Raw genomic sequence first — 22,074 nt, 5'->3', positions numbered from 1 at the left:
CCTCTTCTCTTTTTGAAAAATTTACTTTATTTGTATCCATTTCAACATCTTTACAAGCTTATAACATTTTTTTTACAATCTATAAATCTATTCGAAATATTAAAGACTTTAACATATCCATGTTGTGTGTTTTTAATATATATTTTGTCAGTAAGTCAACAATTATCTTAATACTTTATTCGACCTTTTTTGGAGGTGCTTTATTTCAATGTGAAAATGTCAATTATTAAATATTTATAACATCACAATTTTACAATTCTTTCACTTCCTCATTTTTGCATACATAAATAGTATTTTTTGTTGTGTAGTTTGGTGCTTTCTTAAAAGCAAGATGAAGAGAAGAGAGTAGGAGAAAGCATGAGATGTTTTAATGTCCATCATAACTTTTAACAAAATGTTTATCTTTCGCTAGGACTTTATGATGTTATTAAAATGCTCATGGATTCGATCACGAGTTTATCTTGGCTGAACGACTGCAAAAAAAAAGAGAGCAAAATTTTAGTGATCATAAATCATGTCTATAAACATTTAAGCATAAACTTACAATCAGCACGTTCAGCTTCTTGGATTTCTGGCCTAATTGGAAGTTGAATTGGATTCAAACTGCGACCGAAATTTGAACGTCCTAATGCCAAAATTTGTGGTGCTTCCTCATTTTTGTCTTCTTGTGCTGGTTCTTGTTTCTTTTCTTCTGATGATTTTTCTTCTTGTGCAATTTCTGGCTTGGTAACTTCTTCCTCTTCATCTGATTGATTTGAGTCTGAATCGCCTGATGAGTCATCGTCATCAGCGGCTACTAATTCACGAATATGTTGTTGAAACTTTTCTTCAGCCATGCGTTGAATATTTCTCAAGTCATCAGGTGTGATTCCGACTTTTGAAAGTGCTACGGCTAGGGGAACTTGTTGAACTTGAACATTTGGACGTGTTTCAATATCTTTCTCATTGTTCATGCTGTTCATATTGTTAAGGTTGTTTAAGAATGGAAAGATGTCACTGATTGGTCCTGGAACTTGAATACGACGCAATTGAATACGAACTTCTGGTTGTGGAATCATTTCATTTTCTGATTGTTGTGGACGTTCAAAGTTTGGTCGCTCAAAGTTTGGTCTATCAAAATTTGGTCTCTCGAAATTTGGAAGTTGATTTTGTTGTGGTTGAGCTGGATTGATGAGACGGAATTGTGGGATTTCTGGACGTGGTGGACTCATCATTTGTGCTGGAATTGGTGGAAATTCTTCTTGTGGTTGTTGATGATGCATTGGCATATTTTGTGGTGGATGGAATGGCATTTGTGGTTGTTGGAAAGGAATTCTCATTTGTGGTGGGAAGTTGATCTGATTTTGTGGTGGGAAATTGATTTGGTTCTGTTGTGGGAAGTTAAGTTGGTTTTGTGGTTGGAATTGAGGCATTGGGAATGGTGGTTGATTTTGGGGTGGCATTTGTGGACCGAAACGATGCATTGGACCTGGTCCAGCGAATGGGAAAGGCATGATAATTCTACGAACATGAACAACTGGTTCTTGTTCCCTATTTAATGAGAATAAATAATCATCAGTAATCAGACTTAATCATAAAGAATCTTCAAAAGCTTACTTTGGTGCTCCAGTTTCACAGAAGATTGAGACACGTTCTCCTGTAACTTTTTCCTTTGGTTGTTCATCAGCCAAGAATGCAGCGAATGGGTTCGTTGCCTTCATTGGATTCTCATTCATTTCTTCAGTACGACGACGTTCAACAACACAATTCATGCGTGACCTAAAGAACAATAATAATCAGTTAGTTATTGAAAAAAGAAACGAAGAAAATAAATAAGAATAAGCAAACAGCAGTTGATGAAATTCTTACTTTTGATTGTTCATTAAAAGGTTGTGTGCCAATTCAGTAAGATCAAAGTCTAATGGAAGTTTGACACGAATTTTCTTCATGCTATCATCGTCATTAGAATCGATTTCATTTTCGGTATTGATTGCCTCAACATCATCAGGATTAGTCTCATCTTTCTTATTTGGCTTATTCATTTCATCTTTACTCAAGTCTTGTACAACATTATTAGTAGCTTCACGTGTTTGAAGTGCTTCAGGTCGTGGAAGATCCTATTTGCAATAGAAGAAAAATAAATACCATTAAAAATTGTGTTAAAAGCCTCATCGCAGCATGAGTCATAGTAAAAAGCGGCATTAACAAAAATTATTATTTCTTTAGCACCTTTTTTGTGCACTTCCTTTCTCTATGTGTGTACATTTCTTAAAAACTTTACTTTCACTTTTAGTTCATAAAAGCTATATAAACCCAATTTGCGTGGCGTGACCACCATATTTTTCCTGTTTTGCTCTCTTCTTTCTTCTTATAGTCTTTATTTCGTTCATAATTCATATTTCACCTTTTTGAATGCCATTTCATGTAACTCTTTTAAATTCAATATGCATATCGCTGTACTTGCTGTTTGAGGGATTTTTCTTTTTTGTTTTATGAATTTAAAGTTTGCTTACTTTGTACTTTTTACATACATACTGAGAGTTATTAACTTATGACATGCAATATTTACATAGGAGGCATCAAGTGATTTCGGACTGCGTTTCTCCAAAAAGTATCAAACCTTAACTGACAAAGATTATGCTCTCGAGAGCTTGCTCACTTTAGGTATCCTAGATGAGCATGCTCGTGAGCTCGTACCTTAATCTGCTCTTGAGATCACGTTCTTTGGATGCAAGGGAACTATCGAAATATAGACATAGCATTTATAGCTCGATCAGCACAAGTTTTTCATGGCAGCCATACACCATGGCAATTTACATGAATATTGCCACTTGAAAGCTACTTGGCTGTCATGACCTGAACACATAAACCATCCAAATGGCAATTAACATGGCACTTGGCTGCAATGACCAGTATTCGATCTCGTATAAATCGAGAGCTCTAATAGTTGAACTCTTACTAAAGTCAATTTAAAACAAGCTTACATCCAAGCTGAATTGCTCATAGAGTAGCTTAGAGTTTACCATAATGAGAAGAGAATCTGCTGTGGTATTTAGTACACAAATTAAAAAGGCTCTGTCATGTACGATGCTATACATGGAAGCCACACTTAACATTTAGACATCATTAATGTAAAACCCCTTAAAAACCTTTTACATACATTAAATGTTGATGCAACTCAGCTGCATGAATGTTTACTTAGTTGTACTAAATTATGCAAAAAAAAGCTATAGCTTCAACTCATCTGTTATGTAGTTATTTTTACGTATAGCTATGTGTCTACAATTTTAGCACGTCAATAACACAAATAGCATCTCATTGTGTGAAAATGAGATTAAGGTCTATTGTTTTGGACTTTTTTGTTTACTGTATTATGCTTTCAATTTGAGTATTTTGTTAGGGTATTGAAAGGGAAATTTTCAGTAGGCGTGGAAAAAATTGGCTCAAAAATTATGAAATGTTGAGTTTGATTGAATTTTAATCCTCAGGCATTTCTCATTGCCCTCAAATTGTTAACATCATTAGTTAAACAGTCACATAAAGCATAACAAATTGCCTCTTGAGTGTTGAATTAGTAAGAGAAGAAATGTAATAAATCACATAAGCTTCAAAACTGTTAAGTACATCCATACCATTTTGGTGGATAAAACAAAGAGAAGGAAAACGGAAGTGAGCTTCATTTCTTACTTTAACTTATTTCTTTTTCTATTAAATCATCAAATTTATGCTTCATTCAATCAAAAAATTATACATTGGATACGAACAGTTCATGCCGACACAGCATAAATAACTTTGTTGCTTACATTAGCCATTATATTTTGCAAAAGATCATTAAAGAGATGATTGAATGTAATGCATAAATTGCACAATTGTTTAATGCACGTAACATTTCATCTCCAACAATTCGATTTATGTACCTACTTGGATTTTAAAGGCATTATTGATTCATTGTGCAAGAATGGTAAGTAAACAGTTACTAAATTCTGTGTGTGCTTCCATTTGTCTTACATAAAAACTGTTTGGTGCCAACTGTAACTATAGTGCGATTCATTCTAATTTGTTTGTTTACGTAGTGTCAAGGAATTCAGTGCCTATAATTTTTTATTTTACTACTTCCATTCATTATCAACATGTCATCATTATGCTCTGTGAATGCAAACGTTATGACAGAATAAAAAAAAAATGTTAACAACTGCCATGCTGTATTACACAACCGATTTTGTACAAAAAAATAGCATATACGACAGACAAGCCTAATGTTTGCACTCCGTTTTAAGTTACGCACAAGTATTTTCTTTCATTCATCAATTTACAGTCGAGTGTAAAACTATGGATGGAATGACCACTAATTCGCATAGATTATGAAACTTCTTATAAAATACCAAAAATGAGCATAGAAATGTTGATACAACCGTATCATTATTTCCAGAAGCAATTCGAGCGTTCAACTTTTAAATAAGCTATTGAGACTCTGGTCATGCATGAGTGCTAAAATTGTTACCGATTTTTAGCACGTTTCTGATTCCAATTTTTTATGTTCCGAAATTATTTTTTTGATTGCTATTGATTAATCGCTTAGAAAGTAAATTTTGATGGATTATGACTAGTTACGACTGTTAGAATTACGACAACTGTTTTTCTCGTAAAATTTTAGAGTTTTGTTGCACAACAGTCGGTGGCGCATTTCAGCACGTCATTTAGTTTTCAATCGATGAAGTCGTTTATAAATGACGTTCAATTTTTAAGGAAGGGTGGCCGATGGACGTATATGTGTCTGGATTGTTGCACAACAGTTAATGGTGCATTTCAACACGAATCAATGCGTATTTCAATGGATGAAGTCGTTTACAAATGACGTGGCTATTTGGAAAGGCGAGGTTGTGTCTGAATCTAAATATACAGTTCTTGTTGGAATTGGACCCAGGAATTGGCCTTTTAACGACATATTATTGGGAGTGCAGTAGTTAGCTGCCCCAGCAGGCAAAGAACGTCCACTTAAGAGCAGATTAAGCAAGGAGCAACGCTCACGAGCATGCTCATCTAGTATATTTAAGGTGAGCTAGCTCTCAAGAGCATGTTCATTGCCTGTTAGGGATGGAAACAGAGAGTGTGTAATTCATATACATATGACACTTTGGCATATAGTCGAATAACCCCCGATAGATCAGTGGTAGAAGCACGCAACCGGAAATCGTAGGACGTGGATTCGAGTCTCACTCGGGATTCGTTATTCGGAATTACAATTTTTCTGTAATTCCGCCAGCTATTCATTTATGAACGGCACCTAAACGAATTCAATTACAACATTTATATCCAACAATAGACATTTCTATTTCTTATTTACGCAACACTGCACGATCGACACTGATAAGAAAATGAAATTACAATAATAAAGAGTTTCTCACACATTTAGATCTATTTTGAGATAGCAAGCAAATGTGATAAACATAATCTATATGTTAATTTAAATAAAAACAGCGCAGAAAGCTTCCAATGTGTGTAAATTTATGCTTCTTTCTCTCCATGTTTTCATTCAAAACACAAAGAACTGGTCTAATTATCTTCTACTGCTTGCTAACTTGTGGTATTGTTTGAAGTCATTGTGTCGTAAAACTTTCTACCATACATAGAAGTAACAACAACTGCTGATGATTAATATATTTTTATTTTATTTTATTTCTATAAGCTCTTCTACGTTTTGTTGCTTTTTCGTAAATAAAAAACAGTTTGTCAGACACCGCAATGCAATTGCTTGAAAAGAAAAGAAATTGTTCTTTCACTGAGCATTATTCAAGAATCGTACAAGACCTTGAAATATCGCCAACAGTTATTTTACTGAATTTACTGCTCGCAAGACTATAGAATTTTAATCTGAACTCAATTGAGCTCATTGATCATCTGGATTTATCCAGAATAAAATAAAGTTAGCAGTTTTCTATACAATAACCCAATTTTTACTATAGCTATAGATAATTTACATAAAACGGGGACGAGTACGATGTTTTGCTTATTAATTATGAACATTGAGTCATAGCTTAATCGAATTTGGATTGTGTTGGATATTACAAATATTATATTAGTTGGAAAATCCCCAGAGACTCTCTAATTTGCAAAAAATGAATACATTCTTTAATTAAATATTAATGAAAATTTAATAAGCTCTGTCCAATTAAAATGATGAATATATTGAGGTGATTCCAATAAATGCAAATTAAAATTCCGCACTAAAATTCAATAACTTGACTTTATTAAATTAGCAAAAACGATTGGAGTAAGAAGAGCATATTGGAAATCTAAAAAACCATTTCAAGCTTAGAGGCCACACGAATAACAAGTCGTGAAAATCCAATAAACTTTGTTTTGGACACAAAAGCTCTCTTTTTTTCGAGACTATTGACAAATTAAGATCAATGAAGTCAAGGTTGTGACTAATTAATGTTTTGTCACGTTTGACTTTATTCTGGTCGCCCAAAAAAGGTACATACCTGTTGCATTGCTTCGATCATTAATTCCTTATCCAATATTGCATCTAATGCAGACACTTGATCACAGGTTGCTTTAGCTTGCAAATATGTCGATGCAAGCAAAAATGAGCCCAAAATTACGGATGATAAAATTATTGTAAATGAAATAATTTTGGCGATTTTTACTGAGCTTGCTGATCGGAGTTTGTATGCCTGGAAATAGAGAAGATTAAAATTAGTTTTAAATAGCTGTATAAATGCAAAGTTGGATTAAATATGCAAGTTTTTTTTTTCAAAGTATCAAGGCTCATTGAGTAGTAAATATCAAGTAATATCTTAAATCTGCTGTGTGACATTAATATTCCAAAATACTCAGTAACAAGAATGTAGTCAGAAGTTGATCGAAGTATGGATTTTCAAAATTTTAAGGTTAAGTTTTAAATTTTACCTTAACAGGCAAAAAGCAATGCTCGGGTTCTTCCTCATCTTTAATATACTTGATGAGCATGCTAGTGTGCGCTGGTCTCAGCTTACTCGACTCTTTCGAGCACACTCTTTGCCTAGTTCCTCTCAAAATACCCTTCCAAATCTACTAAACTACGATTCACAGAATCAAAAGGAACTAATCATCAAATCTACTAAAAAATTCGGTTGAGAAAGGCTTTTGATCCCAAATACAGATACCTGACTACGCTTCTGCTTAGTAAAATTTATTGAACAGCCATTTGCAGAAGACTTGTTTTCTTAAAGTAGTCATCTATAAATGCTGATTCATAGAGATAAACTGAAGGTTTTTGAATCTGCATCGATCCTTCTCGAATAATACGAATCTGTTAATCCATCAAAAATCAGATTGGCATGACTCTGACATTCTGTTGGATCCGGTTAAAAATTCAGCACCATGCTAGAGTCATGTCAACCTGTTGAATTCAGGCTTATTCAAAAATTACTTTAGTATAAAACCAAGTAACCCCATTTTCTATTCAAACAGCATTGCCGCCTAATCTTAAAGCTTTTAAATGATGTGCAACAATGTATGAAAATATGAGTTGATCACCATCTAAGATCCAAACAAATAAGAGTCTTCCTTTACTTTGTCATTAAGTGTTTATATAAATTACCAATACAAGATGACCTCCAGGCCATCATAAATGAATAGCTTCTAAGTCTATCCAATGAAAAAAATTAAATAAAAAATTGTAAAAAAGAAGCACAAAATGTACATAAAACTGCATCAATCATGAAAATGCATTGAACAAAAAACTTTATCTCATTAAATTATTTCTCATCTCCTCGAGTCATGTAATTAACATAAAAATATGCATCAATCTGACTTCCAATTGTTTTCAACTTTATAGCATGAGAAAAGGTTTTGAAATCAAATGAATGGACATTTTCATGTTCAGTTAATTTTTATATTCCACAACTTTTAATGCGATATTAGTGATGATGTACATAAAGGGAAAAAGTCAACTAGGTATAATGGGATATTAATATCAAAAGCATAACACAAGCTTCATGTAAGTAAATGGTTATTTTTCGTAATTACATCTTATTACAGTCATTGATGATTACACACTAAATTACGTTGATATCGTGAAATAGGAGGTACAATTAAAGCTCAATTACATGATTAATTCCGATATAAAAATGGCAAAATGATTCTTATCTAATCATTAGCTTTCCGTTCATCAATTTGAATATAATGCCTTTCGGCCATTTTAAAGTCTAAAAATACACACAACAGGCTAATTTCTGGGAATTTCTATACATATGATTTATGGATGATACATGTCTGTATTCAATTGTTTGTCTGCTAATTTGAATCTTTCGTGAAAATCATTTAAAGGTTAAAACGTCAACACACAACTATAGATGATATAAATACGGATAGATGTGACTATTTGTTACTTTAAAGTTTATTAGTAAATATCTCGATGACATGATAAGTGCTTATAACAACAGTAGATTGAAAAGTAATCTAAATGGATGTTTATTACCATTTGTTATATGGATAAATACTGAAGTAGCGACCATTAATCGAGTTCATGTACAATAAACATGCCAGAAAAATTAGACATGAGAAAACTATTTTTTCCGCATATGTCTCACAACACTGTGCTTCACATGACGACACTTGATGAATTTAATTCATTCACTTTTTGATCTTTTTCCTACTTGTTATCTAACATTACAGCCTGAGCGACGCAAATGAAGATTTCATATGGAAGTCATACAGAAGGCAAGCGATCACGAGGAACTCGAGGAAAGATGCTGTCGATAGAGATGGAAATTCACTTGGCATCGGTAATTAACAAGCGATAGATCTAGCTTCAGATGCAAGTAATCTATATGTAAGTAAGTAAGTCATATACAATAGAATCATCCATATGAAAGTCACTATGGGAAGAGGAGGGGCTTCCATTTGGTGCTAATGAAAGAGCTTTAGTGATGCCTTGAAATCTCCATGGTTTAGTCTGTGTCGCTCGGGCAGCATGCGTACATTAGAATAGCCATTACACAATATGCATAAAGTAATTCAATAAATTCATTAGCATGTCTATAAATTAATAAATTGAGTCATTAGATAGATGCGGTGAAAATAATATTATTTTACATTTTACGACTGTAATTCTGTACCTTAATGTTATGCAAAGTATTTTCTAATGAGTTGTTGGATGAAATATCAAATATGGGATTATCGTAGGTGTGCTAAAAGTTCTTAAACTTTCCAGGAACTAACGAGCGACTGAAAATTTGCACAAATAAGTCGTTAATTAAATTAACAAAATATTTTAGTTAAATTAAGTTATATTTCGCAGTAATCTTAGTTTAAGGATCTTCAATATACTAGATGACTGACAGATTGAAATATCAAACTTATTATCTTGTCGGCAGTGCTGCATACACAAACATGTAATGCTCTAAATGATTTTAATTACTTAGCATCAAGTGACGATTGTTAATTTTCATCTAAATCCGGATTAGTGATTGTTCTGCACTTTTAAGTTAGTGAAAGACTGATTTCTAGTAGAAACTAAATTCCCACATGTGCAGCTACTTACTTCGCATCAATCTCAATAAATCATTCAACTCAGGAAAAAGTTTGAAGTGCAGAACCTGAATATTACTATAATCTGCTGCGCAATTCATTCACGAAAATGTCATCATTTAATAAATCTGCCTGCATTTTGCAGCTGTGCTTATATGTAATTATTGTGTGAATCTTTCAACAGTGATTTCCTGTTAGAAACAGAATTAAAAAGCGTATTCAAGCAACATATGAAGGAGGTACTGATTTAGAACTGTAATTGCAAATAATAGATATGTATTGGAACTAATGTGTTTAAGTCTGCATTAGCAATTTCCTCGAAAATAAGAAGAGTTTTTCTTTATTGGACTTAGAATTATGACCATTAATTCTGTATAACTTCATACTGTATAACTTTAAACTGACCTTGTCATTCATATTCATAACAAACAGTTGAAGGGGAACTAAAGACTCAATGTAAAATTCACAAGTTAAAGTTTACATTCTTTTCATGCAAAGTTATTCTTATTGTCGCTTATTCAAATATTATTTAAAAGACTACATCAAGTGTCTACCTTTTATGTCTGTTTTCTATTCGTTTAACGATTTCTTCTTGAAAATATGAAATCTTTACGCTCATTATGATGACTTTCCTCTTTGTGTATTATATGTGAAACTTTTTTTCAAATGAGATGATTGTCTCATGTGATGAATACGTCAATCGGAGTTAACATAGACGTAAAGTCGTTAAATAAATATTCATAAACAGAACACGAGATAAATTGGAGGCAATTCCCAAAATAAACCGGTTCTTCGGTGCTTTCATTTTCGGTTCATCTTTTTTAAGGGTAATCCCCATGCTGAATACAAATATTAGATTATGAACATATTGTTATATCTGGTTCCTGTGACGCAATCAGTTTGACTGCGCTCCAGACCAGTGATCATCATTATAATCTGGATTTAATTAGTTAAGACGATCAAAACACTAAAAGCTATATCATGTCTTCTAGAAATGACTTTAGAATACTTTGGAATTAGAATTTTAAATTAAATTTAGTAATTCCACGAACATCATCAACTTTATAACCTTCTAGGTATTTCCGTCACACTTCCTCTGACTTTAAGATCAAAACAAGATCATTAAATTCAGACGTCATTAGCTCATCAAATACACTCTTGCTGAACATTGTCTATTTATCAAAGGAACTTCGGACAGAGTCATCATGTCAAAAAATTTCAACTAAGGCCAATTAGAGGTTTGATGCTTTCAAAAACATGGGAATGTTTACATTTTCAAAGTTTACACATCGTGCTGTATGAATTAAGTAACGTTTTTACGTTCTTTGGATATGAAAAGTTACAAAATTTTCAATTTTAATCAAAGTCAGCAGAAATCGTGATGATTTTAACGCTTTAATAGCGACATTCAGCACATGTTTTGACGTGACTGTGGAGTTTTTGCGACTTATGTTTAGTAAACAAAAATTTATTTATTATTGTTGACTGTAATAAGCATAAATGCTGTAAAAGCACTTGATTGTCATGGACTTTAAAAGAGTTTTAATTTATGCATGTTGATTGAGATGTAGCATTAGTATGCTGATGAAAAATTGGTGATTTAATAATGAGTTTTTGTCAATGAAATTTACAAAACAATCAGATGTATTCATGTGTAAAAGTATGTAAAATTTTACATTTTCGAAGTGTCCAAAATTTGTTTTTTTTTTGTAAACACTAACACTATGAAAGAAAATTGTTAAAATTTGATTTGCAAAATTTTCCACTTTAAATTGAATTCTTTAAGTGCAGAAGCATTGCAAGTGCTTTGTTATTCGTTATTATAACTAAATGATGTTTAAAAAACAATAAACCTATTAAAATTTGCTTAAAAATTTTCAAAAAAAAAGAAATTTCTTTGTTTGTATTAGTATACAATATTTCGTATAGTCGACTGTGGATCTTGCCAATTTATTCATAATTCCATCCAATTTTTATTGATTTTAATAAATTTTATACTTTTTAGGTATTGACAAATATCGTCTTTTCTTGGAACTTTCATTTTAGTCATTTATTAATAATGTCCAGCATTCTGAAGGGGTTCAATAATGTATCATTCTAGAAAATACTGTGCCACTAAAGGAGACAGAGAGAGTAAAAATTGATTACTCATAGACATTATTTACCGAAGTATAAAAATGACAATAAATTTGGAAATAAACAACCATATGGTTCATATTTTTAAGGAAGTTCAAGTATGGTATGAAATAAAGATTCGAGTTTTCATACAAGATGAAGATCAAACGAAAGCAAAACTTGAAAACTCCTTAAAAAGTTGTTGATCCTCTATTGAAAATAGTACGCATAATTTTATATACAGCAATTCTATACGAGTGAAGCCTCATGAGAACTAATTTACGATTTTGCTGGATTTCGCTATAATAAAGTGCTACAATGTAACTCAGGGGTGGTCAACCTGTGTGCCGCGGCACACTAGTATGCTTGAAAATGCCATGAAGTGTACGTCATGTGCGGCTTCAGTTGAGTCTTACCACCAAGGCGAACCGCGAATGTTAAAAGGTTGTTCAGCACTGATGTAACTACATCCGAATCCACAAGAAATTCGCCACATTTAAAAGTTTTATTGATGTACATAATTATTTTACATTTAAAAACTTGTGGGAAGCAATTTAAATAAAGAAACTTTTTATATATTTTTGAAAGTCTCTCTCTGTCTTTTTATTTATATTTTGTGGAAAGAAGCGAAAAAGAAAGGCAGTCGAAGTACATTGCCTCTGCAGTTAAATGATTCGTATGATCACAAAAGAAAATTGAAGGAGAAGAAATTCATTGCAGCAAGTGAAGTTATTGAATAGAAATATAATTATTTTTAGTTACACTTGGAAGCAGCAACAGCAACAACACGAAAAAGAAGAAGAAGAAGAAGTAGATATGATTGTTATTGCTGTCGCAAATTATAGAGATATAATAGCTTTAATAATGAATGATAGCAAGTTTAAAATTAACTTTTGGATGTTAGGTCATTGCAATGATTTTTCAAAATGGAACAAAGTAAGCTTTAAATTAATTCATATCTTGTGAATTGCGAGTCTTCTTCATAATAATAATTATCATTTGTTGTCATTGGATCAACACACTAGCGGTCATGTGATTCGGCACAAATTATTTAAAAACTCATTTCCGTTTTTGACTGGAAATTCCTCATTTCGCATACAATAAAGCATTTTTTTGCTTTGTTGATCAATATTGTGACTATATAAAGGTTTTAGATCTAAATAAAAATTTATGAACTGCTCATGCCAAGTCAAAGCCATTATTCTTTCCCAGGATCTTTGTCTGTTAGACATAATATTTTAATGAGCAATTAAGTCTCGGCATTTATACCCAAAAATTTACATAACTTATTTATTGCTTAATTTTCTGCAGAAAAAATGGAAATTATGAGAAATAGAAATTTTGTGGTCAGTTCCACCGCATAAAATTGATAAACAGTAAAATTGAAAGCATTTCCGTAAAAAATGACTTTTCAATTGTTTCTTAAAGTTCACAAACGTTTCTTGCTTCATGCTTCTTCTATATCTTCATTGCATTTTCCTGCAAATGGCATTCACAAGTCGGTAAAAAATGAAGATCTGTCAGTTGTACGCTCATTTTTTGCGTATACGAATCATGCAAACAATGGAAAGTCATTGTTTTGCATTAATATAATGCAGGAAGATTAGATAACTTTAAACGTCGACGTTGATATTTTGAGAGATGTGCCTTGTTTTTCGAAATGATATTGTCGACTTGTTTAATTGGATTTTTCATACTAAATTCAAAGTCTCGCAAGACCTGAGCAGCACAACGTGTTCACTGGATCACCCTAACCGGCAAAAACACCGCTTTTAGGTACCGTAGTGTGTGAGCAACGATACGAAAATGCTGGGAATTAGAGACTGGAGAAGTTATCTAAAGACATATCCAGTTTCGAAATCTAAATGCAGCAATGAACCCTCGTGTGCCGTCACCTAGGAAGTAAGTTAGTGACCTAGCTGTACCATGAAATCATGCGCTCGAAACCTTATTAACTGTTAGACTCTAAATTGATCTAACGTCGCCATTGCGCATTGCCTATTAGGGATCATTGCTACATGACCTACGAGCGTCACAAATGCCGCCTATATTTGGCAGCCTTACTAAACGGAGGCAGCTTCCATTTGGTGTTAATAAAAGAGGTTTAGCGGAGCCTGAAAAGTTTCGAGGAGGACCTTAATCATTTGTGTCGCTCGAAACCTTATTAACTGTTAGACTCTAAATTGATCTAACGTCGCCATTACGGCTCATTTCGACTCAAGTCAGCGATCCTCCTTATGCTGCTCGGGTTTGCACTATTCATTTACTTACTTTTTGCGTGGATGTCGAGAGAGAAAGATTCAAGCTTAACAAAAAAGACAATGGAAGATTGTTTCATTCATGGATATAAAGTAAGAGTCATGCAATTGTATGCATTATCGCACTATGAATGCATTGTTGAAGATTCTCATATTAACAACCAAATTACTGTTTGTTTTGTGTGCATGTAGCATATGGATATTGTTGGAAATTATCATACATGCTCATTTTAATGCGATAAAAATTATTTTTGGTAATTTCACTTCATGAAAATTATCATTAAAAACTATATATAGCTACTGCGAAGAAGTCATGTGACGCACAATAGTCAGTATGATGTATTTTTAAGTGCTCATGCCGTGGACAAACAATTGATGTTAATTTCATAGTCAGCGAAGATTTTGAAAGTAAAAGTAATTTTCTGTAAAGTTCATGTTGAATGATGATGGAAGTATTAGAAAAAAAAGTGCATGCACAACTGATGAACCAAGCTGAACATGAAATGTAAGAAATAAGTATTGCAAAATAATGAAAATGTGTTGCAATAAATTTTCTTTGGTAAATAAAAGCGAAAGTTCTTTCTTTCTCACTCATTGACTCATATTAATGTTGGCGATATTGGACTTAGACCTGACTTAATCTCATTCGTTGGACTTGTAGCTAATTTAATGAAATATTTTCATTATTCTTTCATGCTTGGCGCAATTGATGTCAATCGAGGACAGAGATTTTATATTTTTTATTAGCTTAGCTTATTCACAACTTGATATTTAAAGTTCATCAGGCAATTCCTCACATGAAGTGTTAGTGGTTTTTGCATGTGCAGAACAAGTTTTAACACTGAAAAAATTAGTCTAAACAATAGACACTTAAAAATTATGCAGGTCTTGTTAGACTAGCCTTGCTTATCATCTTTGTGGTATTGACCAGCATCTGCAGATTTCCTGCACAAAGTACACTCGATAATACGAAATATTGTTTACTAATACAAACAAACATATTTCGAAAATTGAATTTTCAAATTTTTTGCACAATTATCAACAGATTTATAGTTTTTTAGCTTTTGCTAGTTAGATTAGTCATTAAATAAGCATTTGCAATGCTTCTGTGCTAAATAAATTCAACCAAAAGTAGAAAATTTTGCAAATCAAAATTTGACAATTTCCTTTCATAGTGTTAGTGTTTTAAATAAATTCAAATTTTTGACAGTTAAAAACCTGCAGTATTATTAATGAAAACATTTATATTTCTCGGTATACAGCAGGTAGCCAACTAATTTGTAAATGAAGTGACGCAAATCATTAATCAATGATACGCATCTCATGTTCCCAAAAAAACAACATAACAGACAATAAAAGTTGTAAGAAAGAAAAGCTTGGCGTCTCGGCTACTGTTTTCAACCGTCTATTTGTTGATGACTAAATGAGATTAAAAATGAAGAAACAATATCCGCAAAATGATAGCGGTCAGTGACGGTGAAAACATTTATTGTTGAAGATAAATCTGTGCTTATCTTTTCTCCTTTTCATTTCAGAGGATATTACACATGCATTTATTAGTAGTCAAATGTTAATCAGGTAGTGAAAGATTCGGTGATTTTTTGTGACTTTTTCTATTTTCACTCATTGTCGATGAGTGACACCAATTTTTTGTTTTTAACTTAATTGAATTGCTCATGTAAATTTTGCTATTTTTAGCCGAAATGAGTTTCTTGAAAATTCAAGTGACTTGTCAAAAAAAGAGACATCGATTCGCTGAAACCATTAATGAATCTTTCAGTAGAAATAAAAAGTCACAAAAAAACGAGAGCTCGATTGCCTTGAGTTGGCGAAATGGGAGGGATTAACATTAGTCGGAAAAGGGTGTGAGACATGCAGCAACTGTTTGTTATTGTATAGAAATTTTTGTTCATCAAATGATGGTATTTATCCTATGCTTCATCATCATCATCTGCACAATTTAACAACAAATTAATTCAATTGCAATTTCACACATTTTTTCGTTGATTTTTTTGTAAATTGTTGGTATGGGAGTTGTCTTCCAATGACGTCTCGCATTTAGCGATGAAGTGAGGTTTTGTGACAATGTTAATGTTTATTGTCATCGACAGATAACAATATATCATAAATAATTGAATTAAGAATAGGTTTCATTTTACCGTAGTTTTGGAATTTAAATTTTAACGGTCTTCTCAAATTTAAATTATATGTTGAACTGAACGTGTCCTTTTCAAAAATCAAAAAGCTCTTGAAAAGAGACTTTTGATATTTTAAACTGAACACGTCCTTTCAAAATTCAAAATCCTTTCCAAAAAGGCTAGATACAGAAGCTTTTAGAATTGAAAATTGGCAGAAGGCAGCCAGTGATCGAGTCAGCTTCAGACTACATTGATCGCATTTGATCTCTACGACCAGCGAAGCAGATAAAAAGATTAAATACTCTCCAAAAATAATTTTGGCTGATGTCATTTATGAACATTCCCTTAGGCTTACTCAAGAGCTTAATTTGAAACTTGCCCAATTCATGTTTTTTTAACCACAAAAAAATAACAAAAAATAGAAACTCACCGGAGGTGCTTCTGTTGAATATTCCGATGCAGCATATTCAGGCTTTGCTACAATAGAATCAGTATCCATTTTTTCCTTGATCTCCATCTTGCCTCTCAGTTATAACTGCTCTCTTTATTATTGTCGATTAATTCTTTTAATCCAAAACGGGACAACTTTTTATATCTAACGTAATTTTCTATTATTTTCACTGCCTTTTTATTTTCCTCGGGCTGTATATCTTTATCTGTTTATCACTTTTCACTTCAATGTGTTATCAATTTCTTCTTTCTATTTTTAATTCCAATATGAGTAAGAGAATAAAGAGATAATAATATTAACTTTCTGCAAATTAAACACAATTCTATTTTAACATGACTTTTTTCAGCATAATAATAACAGCACTTTTGATTACGCAGGTTTCTAATGCACAATTTATTATTATTATTTTTTTTTTTCATATTATGATTATGCTTCTTTATGTTTGTGTCATTTTTGCCGCATTCTGTTAGTTAGGCTGATGGAATGAAAAGCATGAAAAATGTGAAGAAAAAAATAAATTTCTCCACAGTTCCAGTCACTTGAAATCTATGTACATATGCACAATTCTTAGTAAAAATGAAATTAAAACTGGATGGAGATTAAACAGTCAGGCAGGCAGGCAAGTAATAAAAATGCAAATTGTTAAGCGAGAGGAAAAACGAGCAGAAATGACACGAAAATAAAAGAATGAATAAAGGAACAAAAAAAATTACACTCACTATAATATATATGCATTCACTGCAGCTACAGCGACAGAAAACTCAGAAATGAAACCTTGTGCCATTCAAGCATCGCGTTTTATATAGACAAGTACATTCAACGTGAAGTGGGGAGAGTTGGGGAAATGTGTATGTTTTGTTTTCTTCAATTCTGTTTTGGTGTTAAGTTTCTATAGTGTTGCCCGCTATCTACATCTTCTTCCATATGAATGACTGTATTTAAATACACATCGTGTAACACTGATCAGCACATTAATATTAGACAATTGAATGATGTGAACTTCACACCACCAATACAGTGACAAATATTAGTAAACTTTTGCAATCTATTTTTATAGAGGAACTGCTATTTAGTCCTCATTTTGTCTGTTCAGCTGATCTTCGATTTTGCAATAGTTTAACCCAAAAAGAGGATGGTAATTTATGTACCTATCGTCTACCGAGGTTTTTGATGGGAAAAGGATCCAGAATCAGTTCCTCACCCCAAGAGTCACAAGTTGTTTCCTATGTCAAAATTGGCTATAATGATTGAAGAGCTCAACCTTATGAACTGGAGGCACTATTATTGATAATCTATGATGCTAAGTCCTTTAAATCAAAATTAATAGTGGGATCCGAACCAATGCTCGTAGCTTGTATGTACTCTGCATGTTGCAAGGACATGGATACGTTATAAGACTTGATGTACCTTGCAATGTACCTAGTTTCAACTCGCAAGATTCCACCAATATAATTTTACAGTTACTATTGCAGATTGTCAATGTGGATATACCTAGCAATGGAGACATTATGTGACAAAAGCCTCATAACTTCAACGAATCAAGGCGTGGAAAAGTCCCAACACTCCAAGACATGGTTTTTGAAATCACTTTGCATAACCCTAAGATTAATCATCTTGTTAGGTGGACAAAAAACGATCTTTGTAACTAGAACCGTAAAATGGAAAAAGAGTTTCGAAAATTAGACATGACCTAGGATTGAACCCAAGACCTTTGCAACGTAAGACCAACGCTCTACCATTTAGGGTACTGCTCCCATTCCACCAATAATTTTGAATAACTGTTCTCAGAAATTTAAAATTTTTGTGGATGAACATTTTTTGGCATTTGCCGGAAGTGGATTCCATTTTTTCAAACAGACATAATTTTTGAATGGCCTTTTCCCTAACACTCACTTAAATGAGCATGCTCATGAGTAAATTCAATAGTTGAGCATGATCAACTCTGTGATAATGAACATCCTCCTTGTCTGTTCGAGCTAGTCGAGAAGATGCGCATTGATTCCTCGCACTTGCTAACTTTATTACTGATTTCGAATGCATTCACATATAAAAGCTTTTATACAAGTATGGGGAAGGAAAGATTGTTATGAGTGAATAGAAAGAGAGACTTGAATAAAAAAAAAAGCTTAATAGGATAGACAAACATACAAGATGCAAAATAACAAAACAAATTTACGAGTGTGAAAAATATTTCAATTTGAGAATATTCTGCCTGTCAACATTTATCTATTCCATTTCTGTTGATATTTATTTTACTTAAATAAATTACCTTAAACTCCATCACTGATCATGATGATACTATTTGCGTGATTAAGGCACGATTACAATCCAAACTATTTCTAGTATAATTAATTGTTTTTACAGTACTTTTCCAGTATGTGACTGCACATTTTACTTGAAATATTTAAAAATCATGACTTTTTCATAATTCTTGCTGATTCCCATAGAATTAGCTAGTGGGTAATTTTGATGAGTTAGGAATAAAAAAATTGTCCACATTTTGCTAAATTATCGTTAATTATTATGGACATGATAAATATGATGAAGGTTATACAACCTAAAAATGTATCAAGTTTAAAGCTTGTTATTTATGAGCTGTTAAAAATTATCATGCGAATCTTTCAGCAGTAATCAATATAAAACCATCGAATATTGCTTCCGATCAGTGCCGTAAAGTAAAATTACTTACAACAACAAAAAAGCAGCATAGATGAGCCAAAATAGATGGTTCATTGAACTGTTCGCATGTTACTACGTTATTTCGCCATGACATGATGCTGACAAGACCCACTCATTTGCCTTTCTCCTATTGACGACATCACCTCCTTTTTAATTTTCTTTTCTTTTCTAAAATCATAAGACCCAGAAATGAAAAGATGTGCCCACAAAATGTCAAAAAGCTTTTTATCTGATTTACTCTTGCTTGCTTATTTTTCGTGTGTACCAGTATGTACTGTACATCTTTTGTTACTCTTGATTTACATCATGATACAATTTTAATTGTAAAGGAATGTCTATCAAAGTTTGGATCGGAATCAACCTTTTGGTATACTTACTTCGATGACCGTACAGATCTACTGTGATCCATGGCCTCCATCAGATGATGCCTAAAGCTGGAACTTTTTGGTATGTTAAAGAATATTTTCAAGTTTTTGGTACCATGGACATTTGATGAAATACATAGTAATTATGGTCATAGTGACTTGGTGTGAAATATCATGCATGCTTTTATGGGCTTTATGTACATTATTAACCGGCAGTCGGTTCGCACAACCCATCATACAACAGCTCACACACTTGCTTACTTTCGGGGGTACTTAATTTGAATACATTAATCTCAGTCACTTTCTATTAAGTCATGGTCCCTTACTAAGGATGATGATGATCGGTTTTTATTGATTCACTGTGAATCATAGGGCATTAATAAAGCGATTGAACAGGTTTCTGTACCTGGTTAAAACGGCTATAGCCTAATAGGCAATGAGCATGCTTTTATGGTACAGAAAGACTACTACGGTGCATAAAAGCGATATCATTGCTTGTTAGGACTTATTCTGCTAGTTTCTTTTTTTGTTGCTCTGCTTCCTTCTACGGCTGTACGCCAATGTCTCTTTCATGCTTCCTAAAAGTATAACCGATCCAATCCCACTTCTGTCAATCTCGATTTTAAGAACTGGTTGTCCTGTCACTGCATACTTCTCATTGTTACTAATAGTATTTGAATAGTAGATGCCACACCTGTTAACGACTTACGGAGGGTGGGATAGTTCAAAAATTCTTTTAAAATTTGGGGAGGAGTAGAATATGAAGCATGTATGACACCTCTAAAAAAATAATTTTTGGAGTATAAAAGTTCTGTTTATTGATGGACATCATTTAAGTCATTTGTGAGCAACCTGTGTGTCGCCAAAAATTTTGGGAAATGCCATGAACCGTATGTCAAGTGTGCGGTTTCGATCGAGGCTCACCATCAATATGTGCCGCGAAAAATAAAAGCTTGTGCACCACTAATTTAAGTACTTACTTACTTACTTCGCTGGTCGTACAGATCAGTTGTGATCCATGACCTCCCATAGGAGTCGCCTGAAGCTGGCTCTATCGCTGGCTTCCACTTGCCGATACCAAGCGCAATACTATATCTTTAGACTGCTTCCTTCCAAGAACTGATTTAAGTACCTAATTAAAAATCAATCAAATCAATTCATCAATTTAAAGAAAAATTAAGTTCATTAAAACCGTGGACTCCCCAAAATACTCAATACATGTAGTAGTGGTTACTTGCGCATAGTTCATCAGTTCAAAAAAGAACTTGTTCGTATTTAGCCATTACATAATTCAGCCTCAATTTCTATTTCTTCTTCTGCAATATTTCTCTTTAAATGATCGATTAAGATGTAAACCTTTCTTTCTCTCAGGCATCACAGAGCAATAAGTAGTAAGCAACCAGAGGGAGAGAGAGAAGCAATTCAAGTGAAGGTGATAAAGATTATCATGATTGTTTGTGCTTTTTTCGTGAGATGACGACAAAGTTATGAGTGAAATTTTTCAGAAAGGTGAAACGATTACTTACTTCATGACTTAAAAGCATTTAGGAACAAAATTGATAGCTCATCTTTTACAATTTAGTTTCTATTTTCTTCGAGAAAATCTCATGCTTCCAGCAATTGAAATTTAAATGAAATAATTTAAGATCCCATCTTGTCAGTCATAAAACTTCAATTAAGGCTTTTTTTGTGCGTGTGAATATTTTTTCTATAGTTAGGCATTTGTTTATCAAAAAATAGCAATCACTCAATTATCAGACGTATTCATTGAAATTTCTAGTATTTGATAACTTCACTTCTCATCATGCGAAATACAAAATCCATTGTAATTTCGTCTGCCTAACTAAATTTTCTGGACCAATTATTTCATTCTTTATAATTAGATGGCATGGTCAAATTTACATAACATGACACTTTCCAAATAATTATAGTACTCAGGCAACCATTATAGTACCTACTCATCTGTCACAGTGGTGAGCAACCTTTTAATTTTCAAGGCATACCATGATGGTAAACTTTGACTGAAATATCAAACGGCATACGGTTCATGAATTTTCCAGGAAATTTTGCTGGCATGCAGGTTGTACACCACTAGCAATCACATCACACAAAATGTGAATTATTGACTAACCCTTTATGTTATACAGATCCGTTTACAGACAATCAGCATACTCAGTTAAATAAATATGCTCATGAGTATATTCAATCAATACAAAACAGCATGCTCAATTTTATAAGCATACTCATAAGCATGCTTCTTGTCTGTTCAGGATTAAAGTCTTAAGATGTGAATCAAGACATAAAGATGTTCTTATGCAAAGTATGCTCGATCATTTCGTATGATTGTATTGTATGTATACTAATACAAAACAAAGAAATTTATGAAACTAAATGTTCAAATTTTTACACAAATATTTATAAATTCTACTAGTTTTAAACTTTAGTTAGTTCGATTAGTGAATCATAAAATATTTAAAATGCTTCTGTACTAAAAGAATTCAAGTGAAAGTAGAAAATTTTGCAAATCAAAATTTGAAAACTTTCTTTCATAGTGTTAGTGTTTACAAAAAATT

At 32.7% G+C, this 22,074-nt stretch overlaps 1 protein-coding gene across 1 annotated transcript; it reads right to left on the bottom strand.

Annotated features, from left to right (window-relative positions):
* Nucleotides 1–4: 4 nt before the first annotated feature.
* On the bottom strand, nt 5–17,288 carry Msr-110. The gene is made up of 7 exons (XM_070638232.1): nt 17,177–17,288; nt 16,437–16,706; nt 6,465–6,656; nt 1,849–2,096; nt 1,597–1,758; nt 545–1,530; nt 5–473 (listed from the first exon to the last, which is right to left on the bottom strand). Exons 2-7 carry the CDS (start codon nt 16,521–16,523, stop codon nt 457–459), a joined length of 1,692 nt encoding a protein of 563 aa, XP_070494333.1. The 5' UTR covers nt 16,524–16,706; nt 17,177–17,288; the 3' UTR covers nt 5–456.
* Nucleotides 17,289–22,074: the final 4,786 nt, after the last annotated feature.

Source organism: Chironomus tepperi, unplaced genomic scaffold (assembly GCF_022539635.2).
Source record: "Chironomus tepperi strain 1889 unplaced genomic scaffold, CSIRO-AGI_Ctep_v1 contig_172, whole genome shotgun sequence".
Taxonomy (NCBI): Eukaryota; Metazoa; Arthropoda; class Insecta; order Diptera; family Chironomidae; genus Chironomus; species Chironomus tepperi.
Note: the sequence above shows the minus strand (reverse complement) of the source record. Positions and strands in the feature narration are given on the sequence as shown.